General features: G+C 39.4%; 2 protein-coding genes across 3 annotated transcripts in view; both read right to left on the bottom strand.

Annotated features, from left to right (window-relative positions):
• Positions 1–5,996, bottom strand: part of nectin3a (nectin cell adhesion molecule 3a) — a 31,869-nt gene extending 25,873 nt beyond the window's left edge. Inside the window, exon 1 of one of the 2 annotated variants that reach the window (XM_046073348.1) lies at positions 5,807–5,996. In XM_046073348.1, coding sequence (XP_045929304.1) covers positions 5,807–5,894 — 88 coding nt within the window. In that variant the 5' untranslated portion in view covers positions 5,895–5,996. The remainder of the gene's footprint in view (positions 1–5,806) is intronic. The other variant, XM_046073347.1, reaches the window with a different exon arrangement.
• Positions 5,997–10,943: 4,947 nt separating this feature from the next.
• Positions 10,944–14,084, bottom strand: LOC123986448 (diablo homolog, mitochondrial-like). The gene is made up of 6 exons (XM_046074700.1): positions 13,965–14,084; positions 13,421–13,553; positions 13,200–13,322; positions 12,181–12,291; positions 11,898–11,994; positions 10,944–11,503 (listed from the first exon to the last, which is right to left on the bottom strand). Exons 1-6 carry the CDS (start codon positions 14,006–14,008, stop codon positions 11,301–11,303), a joined length of 711 nt encoding a protein of 236 aa, XP_045930656.1. The 5' UTR covers positions 14,009–14,084; the 3' UTR covers positions 10,944–11,300.
• Positions 14,085–14,585: the final 501 nt, after the last annotated feature.

The following is a 14,585-nucleotide window of genomic DNA, read 5'->3' as shown; positions in this document are numbered from 1 at the left end:
AAACTTATTTGCAACAGCTTTAATCAAAGAGGGGAAATGTATATTTAGCTTTGCAGTTTATCGAAAGTCAAAGAGTATAAACAACTAAAACAGAAACTTAAGCATAAGGGGTAATATGGACATGGGTGGTGTAGCAGGGATGGCAGGGGAATACTGAACAATTTGGCAGAATACCAGCAGGGACATAGTTGTGCAAAATCCTATTCAAACCATTACTGCAACATATCCGCATCCAGGACAAGGGCTGCTCAGCCAGCCAAATCAAAGAGCTGCGAGGTAGGGGACAGCCCTTTCTTTCCTTCAGTTTCACACACACTGAGGGCAGAGGGTGGGTGCTGAAACCTAGAAAACCTGGAAAAAATTTCCGCTAAAATACTAAAAACCTACTGTAATTCAATGGTGTCAAACCTTTTTCATTTTGTCTGCGGCATTCTGCTTCAAATGAAGTGAGCGTTCCCGACTGAAATGCAGGAATGTTAAAACTATACCCTCAAGTGCTACAAGAAACAATTTTGGACTGTCACTCATGCACAAATCCATAATTGTAAATAATGCATGCAGTGAACATTTCCTGCTCACTTACAGTTTTGAACCTGTGACTCTGTGATAGTACATCCAGTACTTTGTGTTTTCACAGCTAAATTCAGGTGTGTGTCATAGATTATCAATATTTGTTGAGATATAACTGACACAGATGGTGAAGACAGATCAACCTTAAGAAAAGTCAGAATTGTGGTTGACTTGCAATTTTCCAGACATCTTGTGCCAAATGTCTATTTTCCTTATTTTCCACAAATATCACAAGTTTAGATAAACATGGCAGTAGAGTGCTAAAAACTCAAAAAAGTGTAATACTGAGGGATCCAAGCTACAGGTGTGGAAAAACAGTGGCGGAAAACAAAAGACTCCATCTATTAACTACAGCGTCTTGTCTACAGTGTCACCATTCCTTTTGTACAATCAAATAAGTCAAAACTACAGATAGCTTACTCGCTACAATCAGCACATCCCAGTACTTGACTGGTGGGTGTTAATAATCTCCCACTTGGGTGGTAGGGGGTGTGACTGTGCATACAACTGACTGTGTGCTCATCCCAAACATCATAGCCACCTGACAGCTGACTGAGTGAAACAAATAAGAGTGCTGAAAAGCAGCCACACCTGTTTCCCATAACCCTGACGCTCCCCTCCTGGGGGATTCAACAGCTGACTGTGCACATCCTGCATGTATACCTCTTTAATATGGACTGTGAAGCCACAGTGTATCCAAGTGACCCTAACCTCAGTCACATACTGTGATATTTCTTCAGGGAAAACCCCAGACTCCTGAAAACAGCAGGCAAAAAAGGGTTTAAAAAGGTTTCCCTCTGTTCATTCACAGTTGGTAATTAACCATGGAAATATCTGGAAGCCATTTTACAGTGCAGTTTCCTATGACTCAGTGATTGAAACAGTCAATTCCTGTCTATCCAAGATTTATTCAGTAGGCAAGACATACTAGCTAACATGCACTGAAAACAGCATCCCTAATATTAGCATTTTCTGTGTATTTTTTATGTTCCCCCTTTTCCTCCCAATTTTGAATGGCTAATTACCCATGCACTGTGGTCCTAATGACTGGTAACTCCCCAAGTTGGCCTGGGAAGAAATAAAATAAATAATGCCACAAGAAGCAATGTGACTGGCTCATAAACCAGACGGTTGGGTTAAAGGCAAAGGCTGGCGTGATTCTATAAATATATCATTATCATCAAATCCCATGGAAAGATCAAATTCAACAATGAGTTAGTCTACCTCTCAATGCTTTCCAACAGCCCTACCCCGTCTGTGGCACGCAGCCCCAAGCCTAGTAATTCCTACAGAAGATGTAAATCTTTAAAAGCTGGGTCACAAATAGTAAGTTTCATTATAATAAAACTACAACACTACAGTTTTTAGCAAACATTTTTCAAACTTGTCATCAGATTTACTGACAGTATCGCCAACCGTATCCCACCAGGCATAAGCATAGCAACAGTTATGCATAGTACATGGGTACAGTAAAATCCTCAAACTGCAATAAGGGTAAATTATAACTCTTTCTGTTGTGAATGTTTAAACCATGAAGGTTTAATATTTGTAAAACTTTACCAGAGACTAGAAAATATATTTTTCACTGCATCTGATATCATCTCTATGTTAAGTCTATTGGACATGCCAGTAGAAATTAGACACAGAAGAAAACAAGGAAAAGAGAAGTTGTTTTGTTTTTTTGGTGTAACTTTCAATGGAATGAATGGGAATTGGTGCCATCTACAGAGCTCCTATAATAAAGTATGGTATCTTTAGCTAGGGTGATTCAGGTCAGACAGTTTATTGCAGGCAGTCCTCAATGGACTTCGTGAAAGCAGTGGGCTAAAAGTAATCAAGTCCAGGGATAAGCTAAAACCAGTGGTTTCAGCTTTGAATTTACTATTGGACCACCAGGGAGCAGCTTGCCATACAAAGCCTCTGACAGTCAGTCACATCTGTCGGGGAGAAGAGGAAGCAAAGGGTGGAGTCAACAGAAGCTGGTGACCACAGCCTGCTCCCTGAACCCCCAACACACAGCCTCCATGTCCCACAATAAAGCAGCCAACTCATCTGCTGATGGCCTTCCTTCAAAAAGAAAACACTGCATGCATTTAATGTGATTAGGAGTTTTCAGTCTGCTGCTTCACAACTGAGATTTGAGATCAAATGAAAGGATCAGATGAATGCTACAGCTGCGACCCACAGATGTGCATCCAAATGCTAAAACTTTAAAGCCCTTTCTTGCATATAATTCTGACACCAAATAACTAGTGTAGATGAGTAACACCAGGCATCAGTGAGAGATGCTGGCATCTACGGAGAGATTTAGTCAGTGGATCACAAGTCAGTTTATTTTACTAAGTCATGATTAAAGTAAATCACCATTAATCAAAATTAGTAAAAGAATGACGTCAATCAAGTAAAAATCATCGTGACAAAAGGTTTATTTCCCAGAAAAGCCTTTATAAAGACTAAGTGTTCAGACTGACAATGGCATTAAGTTTTCCAACCATTTCTCAAAAACAAAAGGTCCCAAAAGAATTGTAATGACCTGATCTGTCCTATGCCACATGGTGACAACGCTGTACATATCTGAATTATATTTTGAATGACAAAACCTACTTTCTTGGCTACATCATTGCTGTTAATTAATAACCAGCGAAGCACATTAACCTCTGCAAGGACCAAATCTGCTCAGTTAGTGCACTGCTTTTTCAAATCTATTTCTGTTTTGAGTCTGTAATTTAGGTGGCTCCATTACTACATTATTTATTTAGATTATGAATCATGCGGCCTAAAAGAGAAGGAACCTCAAAATGGTCTTCAATTACAGACCTCACAGCCAGTAGCCACGCCTTGATTGAATCCCCTCCTCACGACCGTGTCTACACTGCAGGGAATCTGAAAATGACACAGTCAAGGAAACTGGCATACAGCACAAAGTCCCCCTGCACACTTGTGCTCTGCTAAACACACGACAGTAGGCTTAGGTCACATGGGCTCCAACCATATGTTATTGCGATTCAAAAGCACAGACTTCTCTTCCAAACACAACACCAAAACTGACCTTTCGCTGGCTAGTTTGTCCTACAGGCTAATTTGGCTGGTCGGACTGAAAACCTGCATACACATACCACCAAACAGCACATGTGTGGAGGCTAATCAGCTTTGTTTGAACAAGTGCCCTGTTTATCAGTTCCATGTGTTGATTTATAAACCAGTGTTTTGTGGGTACAGACAGAAAAGGTATGGTATGAGGACTAAAAGTATGTGTTGCAAGTGTGTATGTGTGTGTGACTACGACAGAGATGACACTGGTGGCAGCTGTACAGACACTGCATAAAGCTTGACCGATGAATCTGCCAGGCCACTTTTATATATCAGTATTTGAAAAATGTGTGTACTGATAAGTAACAAGATACTGCAGTACAGAAATGCCGAAGATAAGTTTGAGGTAACTTAGAAACAGCATGTCCACTAAATAGTTTGTCCACTAATGAACACTGAGTTGATTTTTGACGGTAAAATGTACTGCTTATTACATGTCTTTTCACAAGTCATTCAAAAACTATTGTAAAAAATGTTTATGTAAAAACATGAATATTTGCCTCGAAGTTGTAAAGATTCGCTGATCGAATTGTTGATCAACAGAAAGTTAAACATTTCATAATGAAATATTTATTTTATGTTATTTTTAAGAAAAATGTCAAGAGACTATCAGGTCCCTGCTTCTGAAATGAACGACAAATCAACAACTGTAAAACTGAATACCTTTAGATTCTGGACGGCTGGTCAGACAACACCAGACATTTAAAGACTTGGACTATAAGAAACTGTGATGGACATGTTTCAACATTTTCTGTAGTTTTATACACCAATAGACTATCAATTAATTGAGAAAATAATTGGCAGATTAATGAATTAAAGTAATCATCAGTTGCAGCCCCATACCAAGCCCATACTTTTTGTGACTGTCATACTTATTTTTTATTATTAATTTAGCAGGGTCAGTGCACATTAATTTAACAGTGCAAGTAAATGCGCCAGAGTTAGCCAATATCTTTCATATCAATTTCATCTGTAGTCCCAGGACAGTTGTTACATACCATAGTCGACCTAAAAAACTTAGGAGTATGTCACTTAATACAGTTAGCACTGCAGGAAAGGTTTTAGGGTCCTGTCTAGAAACTGCTACCATGGCAAATCTGAAAAGCTTTTATTGCCCTTGCATTGATGAAAAAAATGGTGCATTCCTGAGCATTATTTACTTTAGTTTAATCAGTGTTTGTCTCTTCTTTTGTCTATGCAAGCCTATCATGTATTGTAATCGCAGCTCAGGACTGGGATACCAGCAAAGCTCTCCAGCTGTACTAACTGGGGACAGTATAGTGACTGGAAGGTGCTCTGGCTGGCATGCAGCCCAACTGCAGGTCAATACTCCACAGACTCTGCGACTGCAGTGCCTCCCTTGAAATATGTCTTCATTTCCCCTGCCACCCCTTACGCCCAAAGCGGAGAAGTCTGCCCTACCTCTCCTCCCCTGTATCACATAACGTTTGTCCCCCCTCATCTGTGTCCAACCACTTGGCAAACTTTTCACAAAGGAGCTCCTCTTTGCTCACCACGAGTGACACCCAGAATACCCAATTTCGCTTCTATTTTTGTCCACCACGAATCACCACTGCTCCTCAATGGGTTTGTAGCCATCTGAGTGGGAGAGATATTTCCCCCACACACACTCCCCGAGTAATGCAAGCTAAGCCATGATGCGACACACCGCAAGTAACGTTAACGTTAGCTAGAAAATGTGCGCATAATTACCACCAAATCTGTGCTGCGCCAAAAGTTATCGCCTGTCCGAGTGGAGTCACTTGAGCTGAAAATCTAAGTTAGCTTGTGCATATTTAGCAGTTGCTCCATGTGATATAAGTTAACATAAATACTGGTAACGTTAACGAAGTTGTACTCAAATGGGAAAGACAAACGAGAGGTGCAGCTAACGGTGAACTGACGCCAGGAGGTAACTACTTTCTTACCGACGTAATGTTACGATAACTGCCCACAGAGAAGAACCGTTAGCTTGCTAGCTGGCTTTGAACGGAACACAGCCCACTCAACACAACGAGGACTAGCCGGGTTTGTGTCGCCACTTACGTTAGAGACTCCCGAGCAGCTCCACTGCAACTTCTTTCATTGGCCTTAAAAAAGTAGCACAGGCAGAATGACTTTTTTTAAAAAAAAACAGTTAACTCACCGGTTAGTCCGTATAAGGTGAGAAGTGATATTAAAACTCTCAGTCCGTTAGATGACAGACTCCTCCTGAGCGGCGATCTTTTCTCCATGATTCCCGTCTGTCTGTGCGCTTTGGCACTCTCGGTTCCGTCCTCCTCGCTCGTCCCTGCTCTCTCTGGCTGACTCGATAGCTGTTCTCCATAGCGACCGATCCGCGTGGGCTGTACCACTTCTGCAGGACAACAAACACTAACACACGTAACCTACGCACGTGGTTACGTAGTTGGAGTAGTAGTAGTATACTGTCTGCATACAGTACCTACAAAAAGTACTATTTATGTTGCCCATTGTCTAAAAAGCCACATTAATTCCATGTAATTAAAAAAAGGGATGAATACATGTGCTGTAGGCTACTTAAGTACAAATTTAAGGTTCTTGTACTTCTTTTATTCCTTCCCATTTTATGCTACTTTACAGTCACTTCTACTCCACTACATTTCAGGTGGAAATATTGTATATATTTTACTACAATAATCTGACAGCATTAGTTACAAGTTACTTTTTAGATCAAGATTTTATAGGTCAAACATAATATAAAATCGTTGTTGTAGTGTTTGTCTAATTTTTTATTGCTACTGCAGCCAAACTAATCGCCCCTGGGGGACAAATAAAGGTCTTGAAACTGAAAATATGCAATGTTATAGATGAAACTACCTAACAGTATCATTTTAAATTTTTGAAAATTAGCTTGACAACATTCAGATGCTGCTTAGAAGGTAACAGGGAATAAAATTCCAATAATAATATAAAATGTAACACTTTGAATGGAGCCATTTTGCGTAATGAGTACTTTTACTTTTCATAGGTAGGCTAGAATTTGCTGCTAATCTGCTTTTGTTTTTATCAAGATTTTGAATGCAGGACTTTCACTTGTAACAGAGTATTTTTTTCACTGTGGTGGACCTATTGCTACTTTAAAATATCTGGGTACTTTTTCCACCACTTAATAATACAGTATTAGTCAGTGGTGGAATTAAGTTACTCCTTAACTTAAGAAGAAGCAGCAGCATCACACTGCAAAAATACTCAGTTACAAGTAAGTCATATCAAAGAAATATACAAGACCATCATTCACTTCGTGTTCGTTGGATTACCAGCTGGGCAAAGTGAGCAGCTGCTCTGAGGCCCCAAAACCTCAGGAGGGGCCTGAAGCCTCCAGGTTCACCATGTGGCAATTAGTTTTAGGTAATTTGATTAAATGAATATTTGTTTAGTAATACTGTTTGCAACACTGAAGCACAACATTAACTGGCATGACAAGGGGCCCTAAGTTGACACCGGCTTTGTTACATCACTTTGAGACCCTTTCTTGTAAAGGGGCCCTGAGTTAAAATCTAGGTTTATGGCCTTTATCATTTATAGTGCACTTACGTTCTACTTACTCTTAAAAAACAAATGTGCTTAATCAAGTCACCACAAAGGAATTATTAATTTCTAACAAATTCTTACAAAATTTACAGAAAGTGGGCAAAATAAGGTTGAGAGGTCTATGGGGGCCCTTATAGTGTTAATCCGACCCCGGATAGAACTAAGAACTGTAATAATATTTACATGGGGATTATAAAATATTGATCTTTATTCATAAACTCTCCTCTCTCTTTAAAAGAATGAAATAAAAGTGAAATTCAGTTCTGATCATCTTCTTCATGGTAGTGACTGAACAGATAAAGATTCATTGTCTTGCAAGTCCCACAAGTGTTGTGGAGATCAGACCTACAACTGGTTAAACAGATGTCTCTCTAACCACCAGGCCCAGCCTATTTATAGATGAAGGTTTCAAATTGTAAGCTGATATTAAAGTTGTTTTCACTTTAGATGTTTGTAAGTGCTCTCGGACTCCTATAGCAGAGTCACAGGTTTACAGAGCCTACGCGTAAATAGAAATATACACATTTGTATTAGCACATTTATTGTTTGAAGAAATTGAGGGTCAAAGAAAATTCAACAGCCACACATGAGAAGTACTAAGATTTTTGTACCACTGTACCAACAGGTTTGATTCTACAGAAATAGTACATCTAGATCTTAAAATGATTAGACAACCAACATCATTATGATAATCAGTGATTGCTGAGGCACATATTTTGTAGACAATGTATAACTGATGTTTAAAAAGTATTCTGAAACTGTGGGGGAAAACGAGGAAGTGAATGTGAAAGTTAATATAAAACCCAGGATACCAGTTGCTGAAGGACAAAGCAGTCACATGCAATTAAACTGCTTCACTGATTTCTGTTTTTCTGAAAAAGTGGATTTTCACCAACTTAAACACATGCACACTGTGACTACTCTGTCCTAAAACAAAGTGGTAATGAAACACTCTCGCATTGTTCTTTTTGTTGAGATAATTACAGTTTTTACACGTTCAGGAATCCAGCGTTGCGTGCAGCACAGGGTTATTATCATAGCACTGTTGAAATGATAAACATGCACCCTCAGCAGTTTTAAGCGGACATCATATTTATTCACAGAAGATAAGCAAAAGTGCTCCTCTCAGTGTGATTTCCTCATGTTGAAGTTCCCATTTCGTTCTGCGGTGACATCTTCATAGCCTGTATTAGTGTCCTCATCAGGGTATGTGAACTCTCCAGGGAACCTCCATCTCCTGCAAAATTTAACCCACTCACTCTCCCCAGAGCTACACCCCAGCTTCACTGTGATTAAAGCATGACCCATGATGTGTCACCACACCATACCCCCTGCCTTTATACCCTCTGGTGGTTTATTTATATCCTCAAAGAGCTATAAATCCCCAGGTGAAAGTGCTGCCCTTTTCACCAATCAATCTTCCCTCCTGAGCCACTTTTCACTGGGAACAGCAAACTCTGAGCAGTGATGAGGCTCATGTATTTATTGTATTTTCTTCCAATTTAATTTGTTAATGATATTGCCAATTTGGGAGAAATTGTTTTAGTGAGGCTTTTTTCACACCACTGGCATAACTTGTGCTGCATAAATTCTCAAAACCCCCCTCAGTAGCACTAAATAGTTTATGAGCATTTATGGCCCATGACCTTTGTAATTGTGGTAACCTCACTAAGGTTTAATGCTGCAAAAATACTCAAGCGTTATTATATTTTCTTCCAGGCAGGCAAGGCTGCACTGGCACCACCTCCCCCGTGACCAGTGGTTGCACATCCACACAAGACTGTCTGGGACATTTGGTTTTACAGTCTGTGAAAACAGCCTTTGTTAAACACAACATTCCTCACTAGTCACATTGGTGAGCCAGTCCTTGCACACCTCAACCACCCCCTGCCCCTTCCCCCTCTGTACTCTCATGGTCCCATCCCCTGCCAAGGCATGACCATCTAGAGCACAGAGAGGTCACCTCAGTGCTGACGCTACACACTTGTGTTTGCGGCTCCACATAGGTCTTCTCCATAATGACCTCCCTCTGAAATGACCCTCGGTAGTACACACTGACCTTTGGAAGACAATAAAGACAGCATACCTGTTTCACAGAGCATGTTCACATTACTGAAGGATACAGCTTCTGCAATGAATACATTTGGAAAAAGACTTGTAGATTATATCTTTATTTAAAGGTGTAGTTTAACTTTCTTCAGTATTAAATAGTGTGAAGGCATGTACACAACTGGTGACAGACATAAGTGCTGTACCATGCTGTACTCTATGTGCACATGCTGGTTTAGTGACAAAATACCACATGTAAATGTAGGTATATGCAGCAGGGTATGCACTTAATTCACATTGAGGGTTTTCTAACAATCTGGGGTTCCCATTTAATCACAATTATACCAATGAAAATACCAATGAAAATAGTGTAGGTCATATCTATTGTATTAAAAAAGTAAGTTCAATGTGAAATAGTGACTCCAATAAATGTTTCAACTGACTAGAAATTAAATTGCAAACACTGCATCTAGCAATAAAAAATGTTGTAATGGATTTAGATCGCCATCTGCTGGAATTAAAGGATAGGTTCAATTTTTCATGTTGATCTTAAAATAGGTGTCTATTATGAATATTGAAACAGGTTATTGTGATTGTTTGTCCTGCCCATTAAGAGATCCCTTTATACTGAGCATCAAATGTAAGTGATGGGAGGCATAGTAAGAAATCTCTTCAGTCAGTCAGTATGAACAGGAACAACAGGGGCAAGCAAAACCCAGTGTACATATGGGTTTCTGATTGTTTTAAGACCTAACCTTTAAGTTTACAAAGCAAGGCTGATATATAGGATACCTTTTTTTTTCACCCCCAGAAGAACAACATTTTAGCTTGTTGCCTGTCTGAAACTGCAAATGCATTCATCTCATTGACAAGTTTGACCACCTGCCCATACCTTCGCCTAAATCTGAGCTACAGAAATCTGTATCATTTTGTAACTTGTGTGCTAGAAACAAAACTACCCAATAATAAAAATTAAAAAGCTTTAAAAAGCCATATAAAAACATCACAGCTCAGCCAGTATTTTTTTAATGTTGATCAGAGGTAGACTGGTACGTTTTCTCTTCTGTGATGGTGTGGAAAGAGGTGACACTGTAGATGAAGTGATGACAGGAGGGAGTTGAGAAATGGCCTAAAAGGTCTATAGGAGAGAGTCAGGACATGGGTAATTTGCAGTGAAGGTAGAGTTGTTGAGTGAAAAAGAGAGATACAAATAACAAGTAAAGCAACACGGCCTTAAATATGTTCTCAGAGTTACATGAGAGGGAATCAGTGGGAAATTAATTCATTTGCAGAGTGACAACAGACTGACTGAGAAGGTGTTAGTCAGCCAACTGTGTGGTGTCTCTTGGTGTTTACAAAGTGGCTTCTGGTCACTTTAGAAAACACAATATCTCCAAAGATGACCACAGGGGACATACTTGGCACAGCCACCTCTCATGTACAACATCCCTTCACACCAAAGTCAGAACAAATCTGGCGAATGCTGGTTTCAAACAACTCTCATCCTTTGGCAACAATATGAAGTTGACACATTGTTTTCCCTCCATTTTTAGCACTGGTTGAATGTTTGTCCAGTCATTCTGATCAGTGTGATGTAAGAAAAACAAGCCCTAGCAAGACAATACTGAATCTTATCCACAATATTTTTATCTAGTAAAAGACGACAAAATAAAACACTTGTATGATTTTACACTGTGTCTTGTCTTTATTACAATGACACTACAATAACCACCATGCAGAAGCAGTTGATTATTCAAATAAATAGTCTTAAATGACCATATACTTACAAAGGAGGTGCTTGATTATGGAGATGTTGTCCTAATTTTATTGCAGTTTGTGTGCAGATGTAGGCACATCAATTTGAGCACACTCTACCATGAAAGAGATATGACAAATCACAGAGCCAAACATGTTACAGACTCAAAAAAAGAATGAAGACACTGTAGGGATGATTTAAAAAAAAGATTGTTGTTAACTTTGAAAGCAAAAATCCTTGTTTTCTACTTTCTTCTGTTTTCTGACACCTCTGGGTATTTGTCTCAGTCTTCTCTTAGATAAGCCTCAGGCACCTCTTCCTCATCATTCTGTAAGGAGGCTGCATATTGTGCCATCCTTTCAACCTCCATTACTTTAGTCTCGGCCAACTTCTTATCTGCATCCACTGACATTTTCTGTGCCTCCTCCACCTGCGACTGGGCCACATGAATGTTTGTCGACACTGTGATGGACGCATGTTCAGCTCCTGGACACACACACACACACACATGCAAACACACACTCCGTCAAATACTTCAAAAAAGTTCAAAGGTTGACATAACACCACCTCAACTTCAGCCATTAGGTGTGGTCATTAAGAAGGCACTCCTGTCCATCATCTCCATTTTGTTTTACACAAAGCCATACTGAGTGACAGCAAATGATCCACACACGGTTCAAAGTGTAACGCTGACAGCAGCTGTATGGGAACAGGCACGGACAACAATGTTCAAAGCTTTGAGAAGATAATTCACAGCTTAATACTTTTATTCATAATTACAACAGCCCTGAGAAAACCTGCCTCAACACTTCAACCATGACATCCCAAGTGTCCAGTCACACAGCCACATAACCACACTCTGACAGTTTCTTTTAGACACCTGAGATGTATGCTGCCTCCGCTGCCATTTCACACAGCTTGACTGCGGTGACCCAGGTTGACTCAAAACGTTTGCATTCATCTCGTCTGTCACTAACCTGTCAAGACAGAGAGAATTACAAAACCCATGTCAGACTGAAACAGCTCTTCAACAGCCTGTTTTCTAAGGGTTTGTAAGTCTGCTGTCATATTTATGATGCAGCAATCAATAAACAGAAAATCTAAAGGCTTTTCTCTGGTTTGTTTTGAAGTGCTTTTCATCACAGAAGACAGCATAAACTAACCTCTGCACGCTGGGCAATGATCACCTGCCAGATTGTATTCTCTTCTGCTTGATCCAGTCTTTCAAGTGATTCCAAATATCGTTTTTGGAGAGCAATGAGTATGTGCACGGCCTGTTGGCAAACAGAGGGAGGGCATAAACAGTTTACATTAAAAAAAAAAAGACTAAAGATCAACTATGGTCAATTTAGACAAAGGCAGGTGTGCATCTTATCCCTACCACTAGCCAGGACAGTGTTTCTGGAAAGAAATGTATTTTGGTGCTTTGGAGTACCTCAAATGAAATTTAATTCACTCCTGTTGTATTAAAGTGGTAGCGGTCTGCGTGTTTTTCACTAAAGTAAGTGGGGAAAAAGGGTATGTTTTGTGTGCTTTGGGTAAAATGATCTTTTAAGGTTCATGGCATCCTATACAAAACAGTTTATAGAGATCTGCCATTGGCTTGTCTCTACATCATGCTGCATCTGGAAATCTCTATAACTTGCACTCCCAAATATACTTTTTTGACATATATAAAATAACCTATTACTTTAGTCCTTCAGTATTTATTCAGCTGTATCATATTCTTGTTTACAATTTACAGAAACAGTTTGACTTGTATATAGACCTTGCATGTTATTGTTGCTTTTTATTTATATTTACATACTTATATTTGTTCACCTACTTGTATGTACAAAGCAACTAAAATCCGAACATCTGATTCTGAGGAACTGGAAATATGACCATGCAACAGCTCAAAAACGTCAACCTTTCACAAGTGCTTCTCTTCATACATATTATTTGTGTTTACATATATATAATAACATTCTTTACATTCTATATTAATTCTGCCTGATGCAGGCCAGTGTCATCACATTGCATTGTTTCTCTATTTCTACATTTCTTATTATGTAATACTGCAATGATACATGCACTAACAATTCCTACACTAAACACACTAGACTTGCAAATAATCTTTCTGAAACTGAACCAGACAGTCCTACAATATGGAAAAACTGTTTGCCAAAAGATCTAAACTTACTTTTGAATACTCTGTGATGGCATCTATGAGAGCCAAGGTGGTCTGAGAGAGAAAAGAGCTTGAACTGTCTGTTGCCAGGGAGGCTGCTCGTCTGATCAAAGAGTCGTGAGAGAGGTTTTCAACCTGCAACAGAGACACAAGGTAGGTGTATACAGTAAGCTATTTACTATAAACGACTGCTGTAATTTTTTACGAGTATATTTCTGGTAAGTGAGACTGACCTGTCTGAAAGGTACAGCGCACAGCCCACCGCCGACAGTGAAAGACGCTATACTTCTGTACAGAATATTTGTCCATTTCCACGGTTTATTGACTGCAGATTTTTTACTGCTGAGCAAAACGCGAGCAGAACTCCTGAACAAAACAAAGAACCACTTTCATTTCATTTCAAGATTTAGGCTTTTACGATGAAGTTCTGAAGCAGTGGCAACTATGGCAAATGTATTTTATATTCAAGGCTCTCTAACGTTACCTAGCCATCTCCAAAACTCAAAACTGAAGCTAGTTGTACATTTAACATCACCTTTGTCATTGTACTATTTGTCACTTGTGCTAATTTTAGGCAACGAAAAACAAGTTTAACCTGTACATTAACAACTTCCGGTTACCGTTGCTGGCACTACCATGAAGCAAAACATTTAAAGTCGACGGCCGTATTTTATTTTAAGAGGCTGCGACTTTAGTACCTATGTATATAAATTAAAGCAGGCTAAATACTTAATAATATACCAGTTTGACGTTATCTAACTGTAAAACACATCCTACCTGATGAGGCTGAGGCAGGTTGTTAGCCTCCTCAGTGCGGCCATGTTGGTCCGTCACAGTAAATTCTTCGTCGTCACTGAGCAATGGTTCCCCTGCTGTGAAGCTGTCACAAAGTGAACTTTGTTGCCCTCTTGTGGTGAAAACAACAACATTATCAGGTGCTCAATCATGTTTTTCTGCCCTACAACAACCTGCCCAGTAATCACTACACAGCGAAAATGTATTGGTTCATCTTCCTGTATAGTACTGTTGTTCTACAACAACAACAACAACAACAACAAAGAGGTTAAAGAGGTTCTGGTTAATATTGGTTTAGATAAGGATTTAGTGTCTGTAGTCAGTTGAAATTCCTCACAAGCAGGGTCATGTATTTTTGCATTTTACATTCAAGGCATGTAATGATGAAACAGCACTGTGCAAATATCAAGTCCTTGTATGGCCTTTACAATCTCCCCCTGACCACAGTCAAGAAAATGTGTAGAATATAAGCACACAAATCAAACAGAATTAAAGAGTAATGACGGTGAATTGAAGGGAAATCGTTCAGATTGAAAGAGCATGCTAAAGTAGGGATGATAAAGATCAATGCTGATATTATGGATTGAAGTATTGTGCTGGTTG

Source organism: Micropterus dolomieu, linkage group LG17, assembly GCF_021292245.1.
Source record: "Micropterus dolomieu isolate WLL.071019.BEF.003 ecotype Adirondacks linkage group LG17, ASM2129224v1, whole genome shotgun sequence".
Taxonomy (NCBI): Eukaryota; Metazoa; Chordata; class Actinopteri; order Centrarchiformes; family Centrarchidae; genus Micropterus; species Micropterus dolomieu.
The sequence above is the reverse complement of the archived record's forward strand: the minus strand, read 5'-3'. Positions and strand labels throughout refer to the sequence as shown.